This window comes from Camelus bactrianus, chromosome 6, assembly GCF_048773025.1.
Source record: "Camelus bactrianus isolate YW-2024 breed Bactrian camel chromosome 6, ASM4877302v1, whole genome shotgun sequence".
Lineage (NCBI taxonomy): Eukaryota > Metazoa > Chordata > Mammalia > Artiodactyla > Camelidae > Camelus > Camelus bactrianus.
The window spans coordinates 52,043,306-52,064,021 of NC_133544.1; the positions used below are offsets into that span (position 1 = coordinate 52,043,306).

At 37.6% G+C, this 20,716-nt stretch overlaps 1 protein-coding gene across 1 annotated transcript in view; it reads right to left on the reverse strand.

Moving 5' to 3' along the window:
• Nucleotides 1-301: 301 nt before the first annotated feature.
• The window catches only part of TTC6 (tetratricopeptide repeat domain 6), a 160,962-nt gene continuing 140,547 nt past the window's right edge, over nt 302-20,716 (reverse strand). The window contains exons 27-32 of the mRNA XM_074365615.1: nt 20,180-20,253; nt 14,809-15,019; nt 13,559-13,711; nt 12,580-12,750; nt 7,358-7,583; nt 302-6,878 (exon numbers count right to left, since the gene is read on the reverse strand). Coding sequence (XP_074221716.1) covers nt 6,742-6,878; nt 7,358-7,583; nt 12,580-12,750; nt 13,559-13,711; nt 14,809-15,019; nt 20,180-20,253 — 972 coding nt within the window. The 3' untranslated portion in view covers nt 302-6,741. The remainder of the gene's footprint in view (nt 6,879-7,357; nt 7,584-12,579; nt 12,751-13,558; nt 13,712-14,808; nt 15,020-20,179; nt 20,254-20,716) is intronic.

Below are 20,716 nucleotides of genomic sequence, written 5' to 3' on the forward strand. Positions count from 1 at the left end.
CTCCCTGAGACCTGCAAGCTGCTGCCAGGTGACTCCCCTGAACAGGACGGGGCCTCCGTGTCTGCCCTCCCTTACACAGCTGAGAATGGGGGTGAAGAGCAAAGGCCCTGGGGTCAGACTGCTCAATCTCTTAATTTACATGTGATTTTAAGCAAATTACCTAATCTCCCTCCTGCTCAGTATTCTCATCTATAAGATGGGCATGTGAATCATAATAACTTTTGGGGGTGGTTGTAATAATTAAAGAGATAATACACACAGAGTGTTTAGAAAAGGTCTTGACACTTAGTGAGCACTTACCTGTTTTCATTATTCCACATATTTTATTTAGCATAGAGTGGATCTAAGTAGACATGAGGATGACACTTAAAATAGTAAATAAAAACACATGTATCATTGAAAGTACTTTGAGAAATGAATTACTCTGCATCCAGTTAGTCAAAAATCCACTAGAGCAAACTCTAAAACAAATTAAAAAAAAAAACCTCAGAAAGAGGAGCCTCCGCCCTTTTCATCTGGCTTTACTGGTATTTCCATTCCAAAGTATTCCTGAAACAGCATTTGTCGAATTTCTCAGGTTGCCTGGGTTTATAGTATGGTTCCTTCCTTAAATGTGGGACCTCTGCTCTGCGGGTCTCCTAATCTTTCTGGACCCAAGTTTCCCCATCTGTAAAATGCGCTCATGGGCACCTGCTGTGGAGAGAGCCTCAGGAATAACGCTGCTATGTCCCCATGGTGCTGAAGGCTGCTGTCTCATGGTTCCCAGCAGCAGAGGAGAGTGAATGCTGACCCCTATGGGTCTGTGGCACATCCCAAAGAAGCCCCCAAAAGGGAGAAATGTCTCCAAACTCGTACATTTTACTGTTAAGATTCATGTGAATTTTTAAAGTTCTATTCTATGACATTGCTGTTATCTTCTCATGTAAAAATGTTTACACTGCTTTCCAGTTAAATTACTTAAATTTCTCCCTTCTCTTTCCCTCTAACATTCCTCAAGTAAAATTAATACTCATTGGCTACCCATTTACTTCCCTTGTGGTAAAGACATCCCAGGTTCAGAAACCCAAGAGGAAAGTTCTATTCAAAAAATAACATTTCCAAAGCTAACTACACAGAAAAGTTTAGTGCATTAAGCAATTTTCTGGACTGTCAAGGACCTTCAGTTCTCAAACTTTCTTCTCCCACCTTGTCTACTCACCAACAAAGATTCAATATGGCAAACACACAGCACAGGAATTGAAAGCAGGAGATGCAATACTAGAGAAACCAACTTTCCACGCAGATGAGAATATACTGCAGAGCCATTACACAACTCATACGTTACTCAGGGTAAACTACACCGAGGAAAACTGTGTTGAGATGTCACCCACATTTCAAAGACACAGAGTTGTACCACAGAATTTGTCAATTCCTGAATAGGGCTCCAAGACTTTAATAAAACCACTGTTCTATTATTTTTAAGAAAGAAGACCTCATCTCTAGTTTTTGTGCAATAACTCACTTTAACTTTGATACTAAAATTCTTATCTCATTCTTCAAATTCAAAAGAGAGATTTGTTCCTCGCTTATAAAGCAAACATACTTAAATGGTAGTCTCCCAGTCTAATAAATTTGGAATATTATGATTTCTAATAGGCTTGTTAAAAAAAAACTTATTACTGTGTAATAGTCATAATGCCATAAAATATTGAGTTAAATTCCCAATTACTTTTTCTTTTTTAAAATATAAGTCAAGCTAAATTGATTTTATAGACTTAGACAGGTTTCCTATGGAAAGGATATAGGAAAAAAAAGAAACATTTTATGTAACTTAATTAGGGATCTATTCCTTAAGTCTTAGAACCACATAAGTAAAAATCGTATTTTAAAGTGTCAAATAATAATATATATTTAGTAACAATAAATGGAATTGTCTAACGTATTAACCAATTAAAGTAAGATTAAGGAGCATTTTTATATTTGGACTGTAAATGATGGTTTTTCCACTTAGCGATTTATTTCTTTTAAGCAATGGTTATAAAATTACAAGTATCTTTAGCATAAACCATTGGTTTCTTAAGATTCCTTTCACTATTAAAATTTGTGTCATGAAGTTGATAGATACGTGGAAGCAAATTTCCCAGTGATTTTTTTTCTTTTTCATCAGAGACTTTGGAGATCTTTATGCTTTCAGAGAAGGAAGAGCTCTAAAGTAAAGCAAAATCAACCACATGAGTGCCTGCAGACTAGTACCGTCTCCTTTTGCAAACAAATCAAAATTGTAGTGTTGGGAAGACAAAGACTTCAACTGACTCACAGGTTTGCACAGCAAATTTTATATTTTCCTTAGAAATGTAAGTGACTATGGTCATATCCTATGTATTTCAGAAAAAGAGTATTTCAAGACTAATTTTTTCCAAAGGAATGGTGATGGTGCAAACATGGTCCTGAGGTGCTCTGTGAGCAGCACCTGCCTGAACCAGCTGGGCCTGTAAAGGGGGCCTGCCAGCCAGTCCTAGCTGCAAGCCCACTGCAGGCACCCAGGGGAAAAGGCACTGTGCATCATTTATAGAAAATGTTGCCTGAAAGAAACTAACTCAAGGGGTGAGGGACTTTTAAAAATATTTTTCTTATTATAAAACCACGACACGCTTAATGATTTAAAAATGAGTCAGTCAGAAAATGCAAAAATGTCAAAAGTAAAAAATCAAACTGAGCTTCTGTTAAACCTCCCACATACCCTCTACCAACAAACCCTACACCAGCAATCCCATTTGCCACAGGCACTCACTGCTAAAGGCTGGTGTATAAAAATCATTTCAGCCTTTTTATGAAATACAATAGGTATACTCTGTACATACAGAATTTTATAATTAAGTGGAATTATACTGTAAATATTGTTCTACATACGGAAAATCAAATTATCACTGGGAGATTTCTGAGATAGCACAGAATCAGAAAAAGAAAAAAAAAAAAAAAAGAAGTAGCTGAATTGCCTTAATGGCTTAGTGGATTAAAACTATGACCAATGGTATGATCCATTACTTTACGGGGACTAACTAATAAGAAATCAAAAAATCAGAATGTTCCTATCCACTCTTCCGAGCACCAGTTGGCAGAAAGAGCCAGGAACATGCATATAAATGTTTGCACTCTGGCCATTCCTTCCCCTCATTATAGGTTCAATATACACCATACTCCCTTGACTCCTGCAAAATTTCTTTTTCAAAAAGTAGTAATTAAAAATTTGTTATAGTCTCTTATTCACTCTACTTGATTGGGTTACTGCTCAATTATGTCATAGCATCGTCCAATTATAAAAATCACAATGAGTAGCTTGAGGTGTTAATACATCATGATTGTCAGATATTTCACCCTCATCACCTTGACAGAGTTGTTTTTCAACTGCCTATAGTTGTTTTGACAGCAGATTGAGCTCATTCATTACATCTTGATCTTTCCTAATTCATTCTCTAAGGTTAGTCATCCTATAGTTTTAAGGGTGCCGTGTGTGTGTGTGTGTGTGTGTGTGTGTGTGTGTGTGTGTGTGTGTGTAAGTTAGGCATTGTGAAAGCTACATGGATGCTAAGAACCTCCCTACTCACAAGAAACGTTAAACAGGAACAGCACTGAGGACGCATGCTCTCACTGCTTTGATCTTTGAAGATTCTGGGCTTGCCTGGAATCTCTCAGGATGCTCACTTTAGCATAGAAATGAATAGTAAAACATGTATCTTTAGTGTGTTGGGTCACAGTGTCCTGTATTATGCATGTCCAGACCTGCATTTTATTTATCTAAATTCATCAAATATTTATGAAGCACCTGCTGTGTACCAGGAACTGTGGTAAGCCCTGGCGATACAGTGGTGAACAAGACAGACCTAATCTGTGCCCTTGCAGAGTTCCTGGTCTAGTGGGGAAGACAACCATCAGACAAGGATATATAGGTGAAGGGTGTTCCAAAAGAGTAGGTAGCAGTGCTGTGGAAGCGTAGAGCACCAAGATCTAAGCCGCCCTCCTGGGAAGGGGAAGGACTCTCTTCCTGAAAATACGTCAGCCAGGCAAAGATGGGTGAGGAGAAAAAGAGAGGTTGAACATTGGGATCTCCTAGAGGTTGGTCACAAAGTGCCTGTTATTTTTGGAAATCAATGATTCTAAGGCATTAATTAACCTCATTATACTAGGGGTTCTCTAAACTGATTATCTAACCTTTCTGTATTTTATAGTTTTCTTCTGTAAAATGGGAATAATAAGACCTAATTTATAATGATGAAAGGAAAATGTCCTTAAGTCACAGCTGAGTCTCTGGTCCTTAGTAGGTTTTTAACAAATGATAGTTACCTAATTCTTCTCTTTCTTACTGCCTTTCTATACTGACCCTTCTACTGTCATTCCCAGCTGGCCTGTACTATTAAAGATAAAATGTAAAATATTGCCCGTTGACTGTATTTCAGATTCAAAGCTCAAGATAATCTTACTACTCTCACGCATTTATCTAAGGCTAGGCTGGATACATAGACATGTAAACACAGACATGAATACATACACATATATGCCAGTACAAAGGAAGAGAGAAAGACTGGACATCTTTTTCTGCACTTACAATCATCAGACAGACAGAGGGCTCTAGTGTCATTATGACAAGAATTGTTTCACAGACTATGAGTTTATCTTGTTTTATTTCTCGCTAGGTGAAAAGGAGCAGGAGGAGCAGAGGCTTTTAAACTAGAACAGAGGTTGACTCAGCTTCACCATTCACTAGCCTAGTGACCCTGATCATGTAACTTGATCCTTCTGAGCCTCGTTTCCTCATCTAATGATACCTACTACCTTACTAGGCACAGGTAACAAGCAGAGACAGTGAGTGGGAGGCACAGGACACCACACCTTGCCTGCTCTGGCTTGGCCTATGTGTGGACGGAGAGGAAGGCCTCAGGGGAGAACGGTAGATTCATGCGATAGGACAGATCAGCACAGACAGAAGCTGTGGGTATCCACGGGATATGCACTTTGGGACATGTAGCTTTTTGGCACATTAGATACTATGCTCCGTTATGCTATCATGGCCTTTGGTTTGTATCACTCCTGCCTCATAAGTATTTGTGTGTAATCAGGAAAAAAATATTAAATTACTGATTGTCTTAGCCTGGGTTGCCCCAGAAAGCAGAGCCAGAGGCAAATGTTTCTGTGCAATGACTTTATCAACAAGTGCAAACCCAAAAAAGGAGGAACAGTAATAAAAGGGAGCAAAGTAGGGAAGCCAAAAGCACCAGCACAAGACAATGTCTTGAGTTGGCCGCCAGTAACTGCAAACTGATTGCTTAATTTCCTGGGATGGTCCTCCAGGAGGCTGTATAAACTGAGTGTCTCAGGACCCTCCACCAAGAGGTGGAAGAGAAAAGAGCCTACCTACTAGTTCCATCGTCAAAAGTTCATCTGAATGGGACGTGGGTTCCCTGCACATCCACGGGGCATGTGGGTGGTGCTGGGAGAATCCCACAGCATGTGACACCTCTGCTTTACCAGAGATGCCCCAGGTCATGGGGGAGAGATGTGTGGCAGGTGACAAGGTGAGGGGCGGTCTGTCGGTGCATGAGGCTAGTCTGAATCTCATCTGTAGCCGGGCTGGGACTAAAAGGCCCAAAAACCAGTGAGAACAAGAGGATGTGAAGAGGCTTATTAAAGGTGTCTGATTCACCAGCTGAAATAACTCAGTCCTCATGTGGACCCAAGTACCATGCCAAGAAAATTATCCTGAAAGGATGTGAAGCATCCCCAGAGTGGCTTACAAATTACAATTAACTTTGTGTTGTGAAAACCTAGTACACCAAACTGAAAACAAAGGAAGCTGAGTAGATAGAGGATTTTTTTTTTCCCGTAATGCCTGACCTCAGTGAAAACTGGTCTCTGAGGAGCTGGAGATGTACTGGAAAAATGAAACAAAGAAGGAAAATAAACGGAGTAAAGCAAATCTGAATGAGTTCAAACAAGGAAACCTTGTTTGATAATGAAAGATAAATGAAAGGGGTTCTCTGGTTCACTCAAGAGATAGTCTATTAAGAATTTTTAGCTGTTTTAATTTATTTTTACTTGTCAAATTCTATGAAGCACTAGTTAGAAGGGTATGCGGATATTTTCTATATATTTATCAAATTTGCTTTAAGGAGGCAGAGGGATCTCAAGGAAAGCAGATGCTCAAAATCCTTATAGGTGCTGTCCTGCAACATGAAAAAGAGAAATGTGTTGATATGTTGGAAAAATATGATTAGCAGGAAGAATACAGACCTGTAATAAACATTGTTTAAAGGAGAAGAGAGGAAATGTGCTTGATTTCAATTTCTTTACAGTCATCAGCTCTTTGTTATTTAAATCTGGGTACTGTTAGCTTACATTTAGGTATTGATGAAAGGGTCACTTTTTCTACAATCATGCAGTATTATTTTTAAATGAATTACCTGACTTTAAAGAAAATATTCTAAGTGTTAATATTTCCCTTAAGAAACATTCCCATTTAAATTCTGCACCCTATGAAGCAATTCAGTTATTCCGTTGTTCCGAATCTGCAGAAAATGATCCAAAAGTTCTATAATTAATACATAACAAAAAGATGTTAAAAGGCATTAAAAAGTTACATAAGCCTAAACATAATGAATACAACAACAATGAAGATAATGCAAATTGGTTTTTTTTAGAGCAACAAATACGTTTCAATTTCTGGTAGAACAGCTGTATAAATTGTTACAGAATCCACAGTCTATATCATCATACCACTGAGGTATTTTCCTGAAGATCAAGTGCTTGGTTATAATCAGCCATAGCTTCCTCGATCAGACCTATTTTACCACGAACTTCTGCTCTAAAATTATATACTAGAGCATCATTAGGTTTCAAAGACAGAGCTGTAAATGAAAAAAAAAAAATTCAAGACATTTTTATACGAGCACTCAAAAAGAATCTCTTTTTAAAATAAAATTTTAATAATATAAGAATATTATCTATTTGAAAATATTTTTCTTCATATATACCTAATTTAGTTAAATTTAAAATATTGAATCTTTCTAAGAAAATTAACTTGGGGAAACACAGTACAACATCTTTTTTTGGAAGGCTGGCAATGTTTACATATAGTTTTCCTAATAATTTTCTATATCTTATTTTTCTATATCTATATCTATATCTAATCTGTATTAGTTTACTAATACTGTAAGTTATTACATAAAGGAACTTATATTGATTACATTAGAGATATGATATTTAAAATCATTAATTTTAATGTAGGTTTATCTAGGCAAAAAGACCTTACAATTTTCTTCTTTTGTCATCTGAAAACACGTATCAACCACTGTGATCTAACTCAAAAAAATTACAAAAAATATACCTTTACTTAGGTCTTCTTCAGCTAGTTCATATTGCTTTAAACAGCAGTAGAAGTACGCTCTGTTAAAATATACTGCAGCCCAAAATGGACAGCTTTCAACTACACATGCAAAATCTTCTTTTGCTTCTTCATATTTTTTTAATATTGTATTTGCAATAGCTCGATTCATGGTAGCACATTCATTTTCTGGATCAAACTTTAAAGCCTTTGAGAAGTAGTCACTAGCCTATAAAATGTGAAGATAATGATGATTTGAATATATTTTAATTGGCAGCTATACAGCAATCTGAAGCACTTTTACTCTTAATATAAAACTAAGGCCAGCGGCATACCAGGGAGATAGTAAAAGAATTTCATCCCAGATACAGGTGATAAAGAGGTGCCATGTTTGTAGAGGATGTAAAAGATAATCATAAAATCAACCAAAAGTTGGATCTACTTTTTGTTATCACCATGTGTCAGCAGTTCTAGACAATGTCAGTAATAAAATACTCCTCTCTGCTAAGGTGAAGTGTTCCATAACCCAGCCCCAACTCCCAGCCCAACAAACACAAAAATCCCACTTCCCTGTACAGCACTAGAGAAAGGTAAAATATAGGTTAGAAAAGAAGTTCGCAACAAGAAAATAAAATATAAGTTAGAAAATTAATATTTTTCATATAAAAGCAGAGAATTTAAGGGCTAAAGAGAGAAGCAAATTTTGACAGTAAGGTTCTAAACCATACCAGGAGGGATTAAAAACTCAGTCATATTATGAATAGATATAAGGAAGGAAGACAGAAGATAAAAATCAGCTTGTCAGGAAGATCAAAGACTCTAGATGATTCACAACTCACCATCAAGCGGGAAGGGACCCTTCAAAGTGTGGTCCATGAACTGGTGTTAGGGCCTTGATTAACAGTAAGTTGGAAAATTTGTAGAAACTGGACCTTCACCACAAATAGCCTGAGATGCTGATTAGACATCCTACCACTCAAGCTGGAAATCTCATCTCTGACTCTATGATGAACGAAAATTTGGCTCCCACTTTAAAACTTACCCTAAAGGGAAGGTCATTTTTAACATTACAGCTTGCGGTCTCTAATTCTTTACCATTCAATTTTTCCCCCAAACACCACAGACTGGCTTCTATCTACCTCCCCCTATTCTGTGAGGTCTGCTTTTGCCAAAGTTGAAGGCATCCTCCAGCCCCGTAGACATTTTCTAGCCCTTTTCTTCCATGGCATTTCTGTGGCATGAACAGTCTTGGTCTCTCCTTCGTTCTTAAAACACTCTCTATCTTTGAGACAGGGTGTCTCCCAGGTTTTTCTCCTACCTCACTGATCATTTTCAATCAGTCTTCTTTACTCAACTATTTTTGTCTGCATTTTCCAGGGATTTGTCCTCAGTTCACTTAACTTCCATTGTGGGTGAAATGAAACACTGACAGCACGGTGGCCAGGGGCTCAGATGCCGGAGACAGATTTCTAGGTTCAAATTTGGGCTCTACCATTTATTATCTCTATGAGATATTACTCACTTGGGTGAGTAACTAAAGCTCTCTTTGCCTCAATTTTTCTCATCTGTAAAATGGAGGCAACAAATAGAACTTGACTTTCAGTGTTGCTATGAGGATTAAGTGAGCTAATAAGTAAATTACTGAGAACAATTTGCAGAATACAGTAAGGACTTAGTCAGTTATTATTGACATAGCATTTTTTTTTTTGGCCAGTGTCTACAAATGGAGAGATATCACAGCCCTCGGGCAATACTCCATGAATTTTGCTGCTTGTGACTTTTGAGAGGCTATTAGATCAAGATTGGGTAACCCATCTCATCCCAGGACGGGAGTTCTATGCTGTAGTTAAGTGCAGTTTAAGGATCTTTTGAGATGGCAGAATAGACATCCCTCTGCAAAGAGCTTAAAGAGAATTCACTCCTGAACAGGAGGCTGGACTCAAAGTCATTATAAATGAGGCAAGGGAATGACTCGAAGCAGGGCCAAGACTTCCCTCAAAAAGTAATTTTAAGTTTCATCTTAATTCATCAATAAATGACCAGTAAAGGCTACACAATTCTACATCACCAAAGCATGACTTCAATAACGTAGAAGCAAAGGCCTCCCTCAGGTAAAATGACTTAACTCAGTAAAACACAACAGTATGCCTAACTTTGAACAATGTAACTTTCTATTACAGCTTTGAAAATGTATTACCTAGAAAATGAAAGCCCGTAGATGTAACGGGGTTACTTGAAGAATAGGAGCATTAACTATGAAGTAATCAGAGGCCAAGGGCACCTACCACAATGGATGGCCTTGATTCAGCAACTAGTCTAGTGCCTTCATATGTGTGATTACCGAGAAAGCAGATCGAGCTACTCTAAATCACCTGCACTTCATGATGCGTGAAGCTCATCCAAATGTGCTTTAAGATCATTAAGTCACTAACCAACCATAAAAGAAGCCAGAACACATATATGTTTTAACCCTCTAGGGATTATCTGACCTGTGGAGGGGCCCATCCCCCGGTCCTAAATCTTTCCGTATAGTCAGAAACAAAGAGGCCAGGGGAGGGTGCACAGGAACTAGGAGAATTTTCTCCACGGAGAGGCCTGCAGCATAGCAAAATAGCTGAAATACTGCTGTCAAAGTCTGCCTGTCTCTGAAGGGAGTGCAAAGCCCAGGTATCCAGTATATCAAAACAGAGGATGGAATACGTTTTAGATCAAATATTTGGCCAGCTATGTCCCCAGTTTGCGAAAAATGGAGCCATACTACACTTTAGATCTAACCTAAATAGTTTGATATGTGATGCTCATAGAGTTATTAAGGACAACTGAGTTTAAAACATGAAGGTTCCCTCTCATATGGACCTTAAACATTTTTGGAAACAGAAAATTGCTCTGGGCATTGTGTTTGTCTTCATCGCATTAGCTAACTCTCCAATGCAGAGAAACATTGCTAAGACGCAGCCAGAGAGTGGTCTGAGCCTGAGTGGTTTAAGGCAATCGACCTTGGCCTGTCAGCCTGGGAAAACACTAGCCTCCCAGCTGTCCACTGAGGTCTGAGCTACAACAGCCTCATTCACGCCTTACAGAATTAGACCTCGGATAACTCTCTGTTCCAGCATCCAGCCAGCAGCCGGCACCGATGTCAAGCAGCCTCATCACTGGGGTCAGCAAGCTAACTGATCTAATGCAGGAAAGAATAAGAGCTACACCAAGGCAATGGCAGTAGAAACAGAATGGAAAGGACAGATGTGAGAAAAAACTAAGAACCAAAACAGACAAGATGACATGACTGATTAGATGAAGAAGTTGGGGAAGAGAGAGTTATGGCTGGTGCTGACGCTTCCACTCAGGCGACTGTGGAAGACGACGTCCTGAATTGAGACGGGGTTTATACGAAGAAGAGCTGGTTTGGGGTAGGAGACAGAGATTAATTCAGTTTGGGCTCTAATGCACTTGTAAAGTATACTGTTATAGCAACTGGTGATACATATGGGCTAGGAGTTCAGAAGAAAGGCGCAGGCTGACATGGAGTAGAAGCTGTGGGTGTAGGTGGGCTTTCTGAGTGAGGAAGTGAAGGGAGGAGAGGAAGGAGAGTGATCCCTCACGCTGATGAGTTTATAATCCAATTGGAGTGAGAAGATAAGAGATTGATGCATGGAAACAACAGAGCCATACTGAATCTGTGTGGGAAGAATTATACACAAAGCAGTGTAGGGTCAAGGTCTCACTTGAAATTTGACCACAAACCTCAAATGAGAACTTCAAGTTGTCTGGTAATCCAACTGCACCCCCCTTGCAGGTTCGCCCTACCACTTGCTACAACAATTATTTCACATTTTCTCTTTTCTCCTCAGAACTCCCAGCCATGCTGTCCCCCTTTTTATCGGTCCACCTTAACTCTTAACTAGTAACCGGTACTCCTATTCCACGGAGAAAATATCATCAGTAAACAGAAATGTGCCTACTATCAAAATCCAGCTGTGCCCCGACTCTGCCCTCCCCCTCTCTCCAGCACCGGCAATTTCTCCCTTTCTACCTGATCCTTTCATTAACATCGGGACATGAGTCACTTTCCCTCATATTTAAAAAAATTAAGAATAAGACCTTCTTACTCCACTTTGGCTATCACCCCCATTTTACTACTTCTCTTCACAGAAGAATTTCTTGAACTAGTTCCATTGTCTCTAATTCTTCACCTCACATTTCCTCCACAACTCTTCCATTCCAGGCTCTGCTTCCACTGCTACTCCGACAACGTTCCTGCCAAAGTCATTGCTGACTCTCTCCATCCTCGTCTTCCTTGATGTCTCAGCAGCACTTGACACAGGACACGTTTCCCTTCTTAAAGCACTTTATCCTTCAGGTGATACCATGCTCTCCTGCTTCTCTTCCCACCATCCTGGCTGGATCCTTCCTTCTCACTCTACACGCTGGCATCTCCTCTCTGCTTCACTTCTGAACACTGGTGTTGCCCCTGGGCTTGCTCCTTAAACCCGTTCTTTCCTATAGAATCTACTCAAGTAACCTCTTATAGTTACACACATATGTTAACACCGATATAATAACACGTATATGAGACTAAATTAGATGTTGATCACTACTCCTTAGTCAAAAGGGAAATAAAATTTCAAGTGCAACACTTGGGAAAAACAAAAATTAAAACATTAAAGACCTAAACACATAGGAATACTGCTGAATACAGTACTTGGAGAAAAGGCATAACCTTAACAACTTATCACAATGTAAAAGAAAGCATGACAGTAAATGAATTACGCTTCTGACTGAAAAAGACAAAGAACAAAATAAAATTGAAGACAAAGAACAAAAGAGTGAATACAGATTAGAAAACACAAAAATTAAAGTTGAACTTGAATCATGTAAATGCATTACAGTTCCAATAAAATAAATTCAAAATATAAAAAATATCATCTAATAACCCAACACTTCCATTTCAGACATTATAAATCGAGGTCCAAAAAACATTAAGTTGTCAAAACCAGAACTAACACACATATCTATCTCCTCACTCCCAGTGAAGTGCTCATGTGACTGAAACCCACAGAGGTGTAAACACTTAATAAATAATTGATTGACATTCTTATGAAAGAGAACTTTTTTGAAAAGAACTAACGAATGATTAGCCTGAGATGTAAAGCCTGAATTTTGAAACTATATATGACAAAGAAAGCATTCAGCGTCAAAAAGAAAATGTCAAGAAAAACTCACATTACCTGGGAAAACTGTCTGTGGTGAAAGTAGATATTTCCTGCATTAAAGTAAGCCAGCGAGTATGTGGGGTTTAGAGAAATTGCTGCTTGATAGTCTCTCATTGCGTTCTGTTGTTGTCCCATAAACTCATGAATCACACCCCGATTTGTTATGAATTCCGCTGTAGTATTGATCTGCAATATAACAGTATGAGTATTTAGCATCTGGGAATAGTACTTATCTCCAATTTCATGTCTGAAAAAATGAAGGTTATGAAATCTGCTTGTGGGAAACTAGTAATTTTATAGTGCAGGTGAAATTCCATTACAGCAAACATTTTGAGAAAGGACTTGGTATGAAGTTGGTTCAGTGTCAACATTTTGTTGATTTGGTTGCAATAAAACAAATAATCTTAGTGTTTGACTCAGCTCCTTTGCAAAGAATAGATGCAAGGAAAAAGCTTGTGTGTTTAGCTTTGTTAAGCTGGAAAAGAAATTATATAGTTAACATGTTTATTTTTCCTGTGTAGTAGCAATTATCTTTCAGTTCTTTCCACTTCCCCATCTCAAAAATTACATCTACCCAATCTATAAAAAAATGAATAGAAAGTCTAGAAGAAAAAAGAAGATTTTTTTATCACTGCATAGAAAACCTGAGATTTTCACTTGCCGTTTCACTGCAGAAGAAGCTGAGGATTTACACTGTTCTTTCTTTAGTTCCTTCGAACCCGGAACGTTATTTCATTTTTTGCATTCATTTTTTATTACAAAATAATATTGATGTCCCATGAAACTATACATTTGCATTTAGTGAGAGGAATCAAACACTTATTAGGAATTTGTTTTTTGAATTTTAAATACATTTAGGTTATTAAAAAAACAAAACAAATACTGTTTTCTCTATAAGTCACTTTGAAAAAGCAACAGAAAACTTCTTACTTAATCCTATTCATTGATGATGTTAATTTATGCTAATTATAATGTAATCTAGGTGGATTTTTACCTTTATGGCAGCGTTTATATCCTGAATTGCGGCGAAATTATCACCCATCTGGAGACAGACTACAGCTCTTCCTTCATAGGCTAGGCAGCTCTTTGGATCAATGTCTATGGCAATGGTAAAGTGGTTCCAAGCTTTCTGGAATTTTCCTTGGGCCTAAAATAATTTTCCATTTACACAAAGTAGGAAATTGTCCATAACATGACAAATGTTTATGATTCTAACTTAAATCAAATAAAGCCTTTAGTAAGGGTATATTTATATTGTGCTAAATCTAAACTACTTTAAACATGGATGTAGGCTGTACTGCAGGGGCATTCAATTGACTGATTACCTCTGAGTGATTATGCTGAAATTTTAATTAATTGAATCTAATTGTCAGAGTCATCTCATATCAATCTTGGACAACATAAAGTCACAACCACCATGGGAAACACCCAATGGTTCTGACAATCACCACAAAATTTACGTTGAGCTCTGCACACACAGGCAGGAATCATTTACTTGCTTGGCATTGAATCTCCAGTTATACATAATATACAATAAAGTAAACGTGTTGAATAAGTAAATGGATAAGCTAATGGTGTAAAACCTATCTGATAAACTGTACCAGCATCTGGAATTTTAGGATCACTATACACATTCCATGGAAAATGCATGCAAATCTACCAACCTTAGCACCAACTAGAAAAAAAGAAAAAAGGTCAGGAGAGGGGCACCGTTAATAGGATGATGTCAGAGTATTTCCTAGAGAATTCAGAAGTCCCTGTATAGAGGTTTGTCTGACCCAGGCATGGCTGGAGTCCACTTCAAAACTTTCATGCATTGTTTATCCTTTTAGCTTTTCACTAATTCAACAGGACAAAATCTATGGAGCCCAGGTATAAGCTAGTGAGACAAAACTGAGCCAGGCTCTTTTGTGAAATTCATCAGGCAAATTTTAAAAGTTATCTGTAAGTGTGGTAGGTTTAATGGGGTGAGGTAGAAAGGGGTGCAGGCTTAAGGAAACACAAGTTCAGAAGACTGGCATCTCACTAGCACACCAGGTCCCAGGGTATGCTGCCCAGGCAGGCTCTCTGTAACTCGTTAAACCCCTGCTTCCCACTGCTCTGCTGGATACTAACAAGGGAAAGGTGAAGTGCTCACAGCCAAAGAAATAACATGTATTCCCATCATCAGTGAAGGGCCAAATATATTGTTTTTCTTGTCCAACAGGTGTTTTCATGGTCCAAACTATTGTTATATAATATTACCTGCAAATTATAGCTTAAATAAATTCTGGCTTTTGTACACACTGGATTAAAATGCAGTGCTTTCACAAAGTCCTTCTGTGCTTGTCTGGTGGCCTCCTCATGTCCGTATTCCATGTAAGAATTTCCCCGTCCAATGTAAGCATCCAGAAAACACGGATCAATTTTAAGAGCCCAGGTGAAGAAATTGACAGCTTCTTCAAACTCTTTATTTCTGAAAATAAATGAAAATATTGATGTTTTCTGGTGAATTATCTAAGTGCTTTCCTATATATTAACTTTTTAATAAAGAAATGCTTTGTCTCTTAAAAAGGCTTTAATTTTTATTGTCTGTCATAGGAACTAAGTATGTAAGTCCACGTGACCGATGCGAGTCTGACAGGTTCTTTGAAGATACTGGTAAAGGAAATGGGTGACAGGGCCATTTTTATAGCAGAGTATGCTGAGATTATAATCTAGAGTTCTTTTTCAGAATTATATAAATCTGAATGGCATTCCTGAACCTGTTTTTAACAGCTATCAGTGGCCAATATAGAAAAACATGTGCTATTACTGATAAAATACACTATTTACATCTGTTTAAAATAAATTTACTGTTATATATTTAATATGTCCTCTATAATGAAAGGAACTAAATTTTCCCCACGTGGGAGTCCTTACTTCAGATATTCTACAAAGGTAGCCCATTTCACTTTAGATACTAAGAGAGGAAGGGAGAAAAAGAAGTGTATTTTATTTATTAACTTGTGACTAATTGTTAATTAATGTTAATTAATATGTGACTAAATGACAACTCTGTCTCTCTAGCTTCCCTAATTAGTCTCTTGTGGTGAGGTGGCGGCTGTTGAAGGAATCAAATATTTGTTCATGGGTATATAAAATCACTTTTCCATTTAAAATGCATATCTAATAATTATATGTAATCTCAATTAATATGGAGAGTCTAGAATTTTTTTAAAAATAGAATGAAGGCGCTAACTTTGAGTAACTGCTTACTTACCAGGTACTGTGCTAAGTCCTTTACATATGCAGTTTTACTTAATCCTGCCAACAATTCTGTAAGCTTGTTATAATTTTCCATATTTTATAGAGTAAAAGAATATCAAAGCTCAGAAAAGTTTGCACAAAGTAAGTAACATAGTAAATAGCATGCTAAGGTTGCACAGAGCAAATATCTGGAATTCAGACTTAGGTGAGCAGACTCCAAAATCCACACTTTCCCACACAGTCATCTCTACCCACATTCTTCACCTTTATCATACTTGTAGTTGGTGCACGAGAGCCAGGGAGCTGATATCCCAACAGTGCAGTCAGAAGAAAGGCTTAGAGTTCAAACCTAAGCTGAACATACAAATTACCACCAATTTTTCAAGGTTGTTAGGAGGATCAAACGACAGCATGTGAAAACCCTTGGCACAGAAACCCTCACCCAATAAAGACTATTATCTTCCTTCCATTCTTTTCATTATTTCTCAAAAAGGTTTCAAAATTTAACAAGATGCATCACTAAACTTTGCTAGCTTTCCAGGTAAAAATGCATGGAACCCAGGGTAATTGCTCTAGAAACTACCATCTCCTAGATATTACTCAGCAGTATCTCTCAAAATACTGCTTCCCAAACTTCAGCCCCTCCTGCACACAGCTGCCCTACGTTCCACCTACACTGTCATTTACTGAGTATCTTTAAGTCAAATCACATTTTTGCATACTAAATCTATTTTTTAAAAAAACTTAATTTTGATACCACAAATACAAAATCAATTATCTCATGCCATAAATAGAAGGCAACCAAAAAATAAAGAAATATTAGAGTTGGATACCATAGTCTACAGAAAGCTAAACCTGAGACCTGCACTGTCTATTACAAAGTGTTGGAAAGATGTTACAGGCTAACTCTTAGCTGAGACCTTCTCCTTGATGTATTCAGAGGGTCTGAGAAAGAATTCAGCTTGAAACCAAGAAAGCAATTCAATTGCTCGTAATGTGATTCAATTTTTTAATGAAAATTAATGAAAAAAATTAAGTGAAGCACCAGGAAACTTGGCTTCCAATGAAGGTTAACATCCATGTATATGAGCCAATGGGTGTCTTCTGAGCTCACTCTGTGGATTCTCACTAAGCAAACAGGTTCAGTTCCCTCGGGTAGTTTACAGTGAGATTGCGCTCCTCTTTCCTGGTAACTGGCACTATTTAAGAAGTAAAAGTTCACTGAATATAAGGTCGCAATGCCTGTGGTTGCTTTCTCACTATATTACAGAAAGAATTCTAGCATAGATAATAAATGCTTTATCGAGGATAATTACACAGAAGTAATTTTTGTACAAGCTGCATTTAGTTGATAGGTTCTTTTATGCTCAGTATTTCTACCTAAGGGTAATGAACTATTTACTTATGATGCATACCTATGGTGACCATGTAAACTGAAATTTCCAAGGTAACCCCCCATAAATCACTGAAATGTTTCTGACATCCAAATTGCACTGTACACATTGCTCCCTACTTACCCAGAGGGAGATTTAAAATCCTATGCCAATATATGGTTTATAAAACATAATCTCACTCTTTATATAGACTAACCAATTTAAAAAGAAAAAAAATGAGGCAATAAATTGAAGTTATTTTTCTATGCTTATCTAGTTATCAGCACTAATGTTTAATGAACATCTAGTCTGCTCAGACTAAGTAAATAATCATTAAACCTTTAAGCTGGAAAGGGACCATGAATGGCACCTAGCAAGCTCTTCAAAGCTGATGATAACTAAAAATCAAGTCCACAGGAGATGACAGAGGCAAACCAGAGACTCCTCAGCCCCCAGCACCATTAGGAAAAAACAAAACAAAACAAAACTCAGATATCACTATAGAAACAGCAACTTCATTTTTCTGAAGATGTGCGTATCACACAGTATCCTGTAGATCGAAGCTCTTGTTAAATAACCTGCGGTTAGACGATGGAGAAACGTGGCTGAGTATCTCCCTTGTATCAGGATACATGTTCGCTGGCACATAAATTGGTAAACATCAATCATCACAAACATGAAAGTATATTAAATTAACTTTTATAATATAAAAAGTGTTTGTATAAATCTAAAAGAACATGATTGCTGACAGAAGGTGCATGACTCTCACTACCATGTCGGTTTAACTAAGGATCGTGTGCTGAGCTCACAGGCCACAGGCCACAGACACTGAGGCCCACCACGTTGTCCAAATTAATCACATACGCGACCAGATGTGCCCTACTGCTGTACAAATAAATCATAAATACCTCCCAAAACTAAAGAATGTGGCTTGCAGAGCCAAAGGTCCAAAAATACTTTATGCAAAGATAAGAATAATAAAATAAATGTGCTCAAATAAAAAGTGGACAGAATATGTAACTCTGAGCCATCAGGCTCTCCTGTGAATTTTTTTTTAATCTAAAGGTGGTTTTCTCAAAGAGATCTAAAAATTAACTCTACCATAACACTCTTAGTGACCAAATGGGGCGACAAGTAGGATATTCAGCCTAAGGAATGTTGTCTCCTAGCAACCACAAGAGTGAGAGCCAGAGAGATACAAAGGCATACTTGAAAAGTCTGAAGCCCCACGAGTTCAAAGATCAAAGCCCTAAAATTTAGAGATGTATTCCTTTTTTAAAAATTTTCAAAATGGGACAAATTTTACCTTCTCCACTATGAGACGCCAATAGTGAACCTCAATATTTATTAACCATGCTGCTGTAGTAATAAGTGTGTTACAGCTCACCTTGAAAAGCACAAATATTTCTCCTGAAATAAATACAGCCAGTCACTAAACACTCCTTATGGTTAAATTCAGTGAAACTGTTGAAACTCGAAGTACATGGAATTGGGACTGTGAGTTATCGGAGCTTTACTGTCTATTTAAATTCTACTTTTATTAAAGGACAATAGAGATTCTAGCCGGCTGATGAAAGTTGGTTATTTGGAATTGCAAAGCAGTATCAGCTTAAGGAGGCTCCACCATATATACCCAGTGATTACATTTCATAAAAGAGATCGGGAAACGACACATGGAGGAATTTACTGAATCTAATAGTTGCAAAATACAGGAACGAGGTTGAGGAAAATTCTGGAGTCTGTTCTTAGTTTTAAGAGAATTCAGTGACCTCGGACGTTTTCGGTCTGGGCTCACCCACCAAAACAAACACACCAGTCCTCGTTATTCTGCCGCTTTTTAAGAATGACAGTTACTTAAAGAGACGGATCCTACAAAGGTTACTGGATTAGAATAGACAATGGTGTGACTATGTTTTGCTGTCTGTATAAAATTAAAGGTCTGAAACCAGTTTAGGCCTTTTAAACAAAAACACCTTCACAAGTTCTAGGTATTATACTATGTTCCTATTTTAAAAATCTAACTCTTACAGGGAAATGTAGCTGTACCACCTATGTCCTAAAAAGGGGGAAAGAATGTCAATTTTCTTAAATAATTCAAATCATGCTCTATTGTCTAAATTGGATATTTGCACAGCCTAGTCTACTACCCTAATTTCCTCATCCAATTAACTGTTACTGTTTCTCTCGAGAAAAATAACGTGTGAACTATTTCTTAGGCAAATACATTCGACATTGAAATATTCATGTGCTGAGTTTCCATGCTTTTAAAAGCAAAATGTCCAGAAAGCAATTTTTAGATGTAAAATGTATATGTAGCAATGTAAGTATTACAGTTAGAAAAATCAGTCACTGTACTCTACTATTATCTCAGAGTAAATTTTAAACTGATCTGCTTCTGTATCTTAGCCTTATGTCACTGTTCTTTTCTCCCCTTCTACACTTACTTATTTTTATTAATACCAGAAACAGGTAATAATGTTTTAAGTAGTATTTTTTTGTAGATTTTTATTCTATCTTGTAAATATTTACTGGTATTGTTTAAATTAGCTTTAGATTACAAAATGTTTTCTACATGCAAAATTCTTTTGGAAATACAATATTTTCCTAAATCAACCTCCCTTCCAGGAAATAGGCTTTTTTAAAAGTCAGTTCCATTTCCTGAACAAAACTAATTACTTGATTTTATTCTTAGATATTTCAAGCTAGGCATGATTCTATTCTGTGTATTACCACAGTCAAAATTTCCCAGTAAATGGGCTTGAATCATCAGATGGATGCCCCCAGTGCGGCGAAGCAGGGAACTTACTTGCTGCCTTGGCTGAAACAGTTCATTAGAAGGTAGAAGGGTGCTAAGGACACACTTAGATGTGGTCCCCACTTCTCTATAGGGCTTCTTTGTGTCTCTCCCCATTTCTGTACTGTCACTTCCACAACATTCTGCTCCCCTTCTTCTGTTCTAATTATAATTCGATAGTCCCACGCATGTTCCCATCAACATAAATGGCACTCCATACCTGTGATAGCACATGGCAGTGGCTTGACAAAGGCTCACACTAGTCTTGCTTATCAGGGCAGCTTGTTTAAAATCCTGAAACAGTTTTACAAATTTCTGTTAATTTTATGACATTGTCTTCTGTGCTTTCTTCAACTTTCTTCTAACTTTGATTCTACCATGAAAATACTTAACACAAGCATTAAAATATACAACTTCTTAAAACTTTATTTTCCCTTTTAGTATCACATTAGAGTGGGAGTGGCTGGGACAGAGGAAACCCATAACCACAAGCTCACTCATAATCTGGTGATACTCTCTCCACTTCTCCTGCGCTTCTGCCTGCTATGTATAACGAGGTCTCTCTTTTACCTTCTTTTTACTGTTGTTGTTTTTTTTTCCCCCCAGTGAATACCACCAAGTACTTATCTATCCACACAGAGATAGAAACTGACCTGCAGAGAATCTTTGACGTTATGTGACTATAGGACAAGCAGGCACCCAGGCCCAGGGAAAGGGCATAACCGAGCCTTTCGTGTGGATTCTCTAAGGCTGCTCC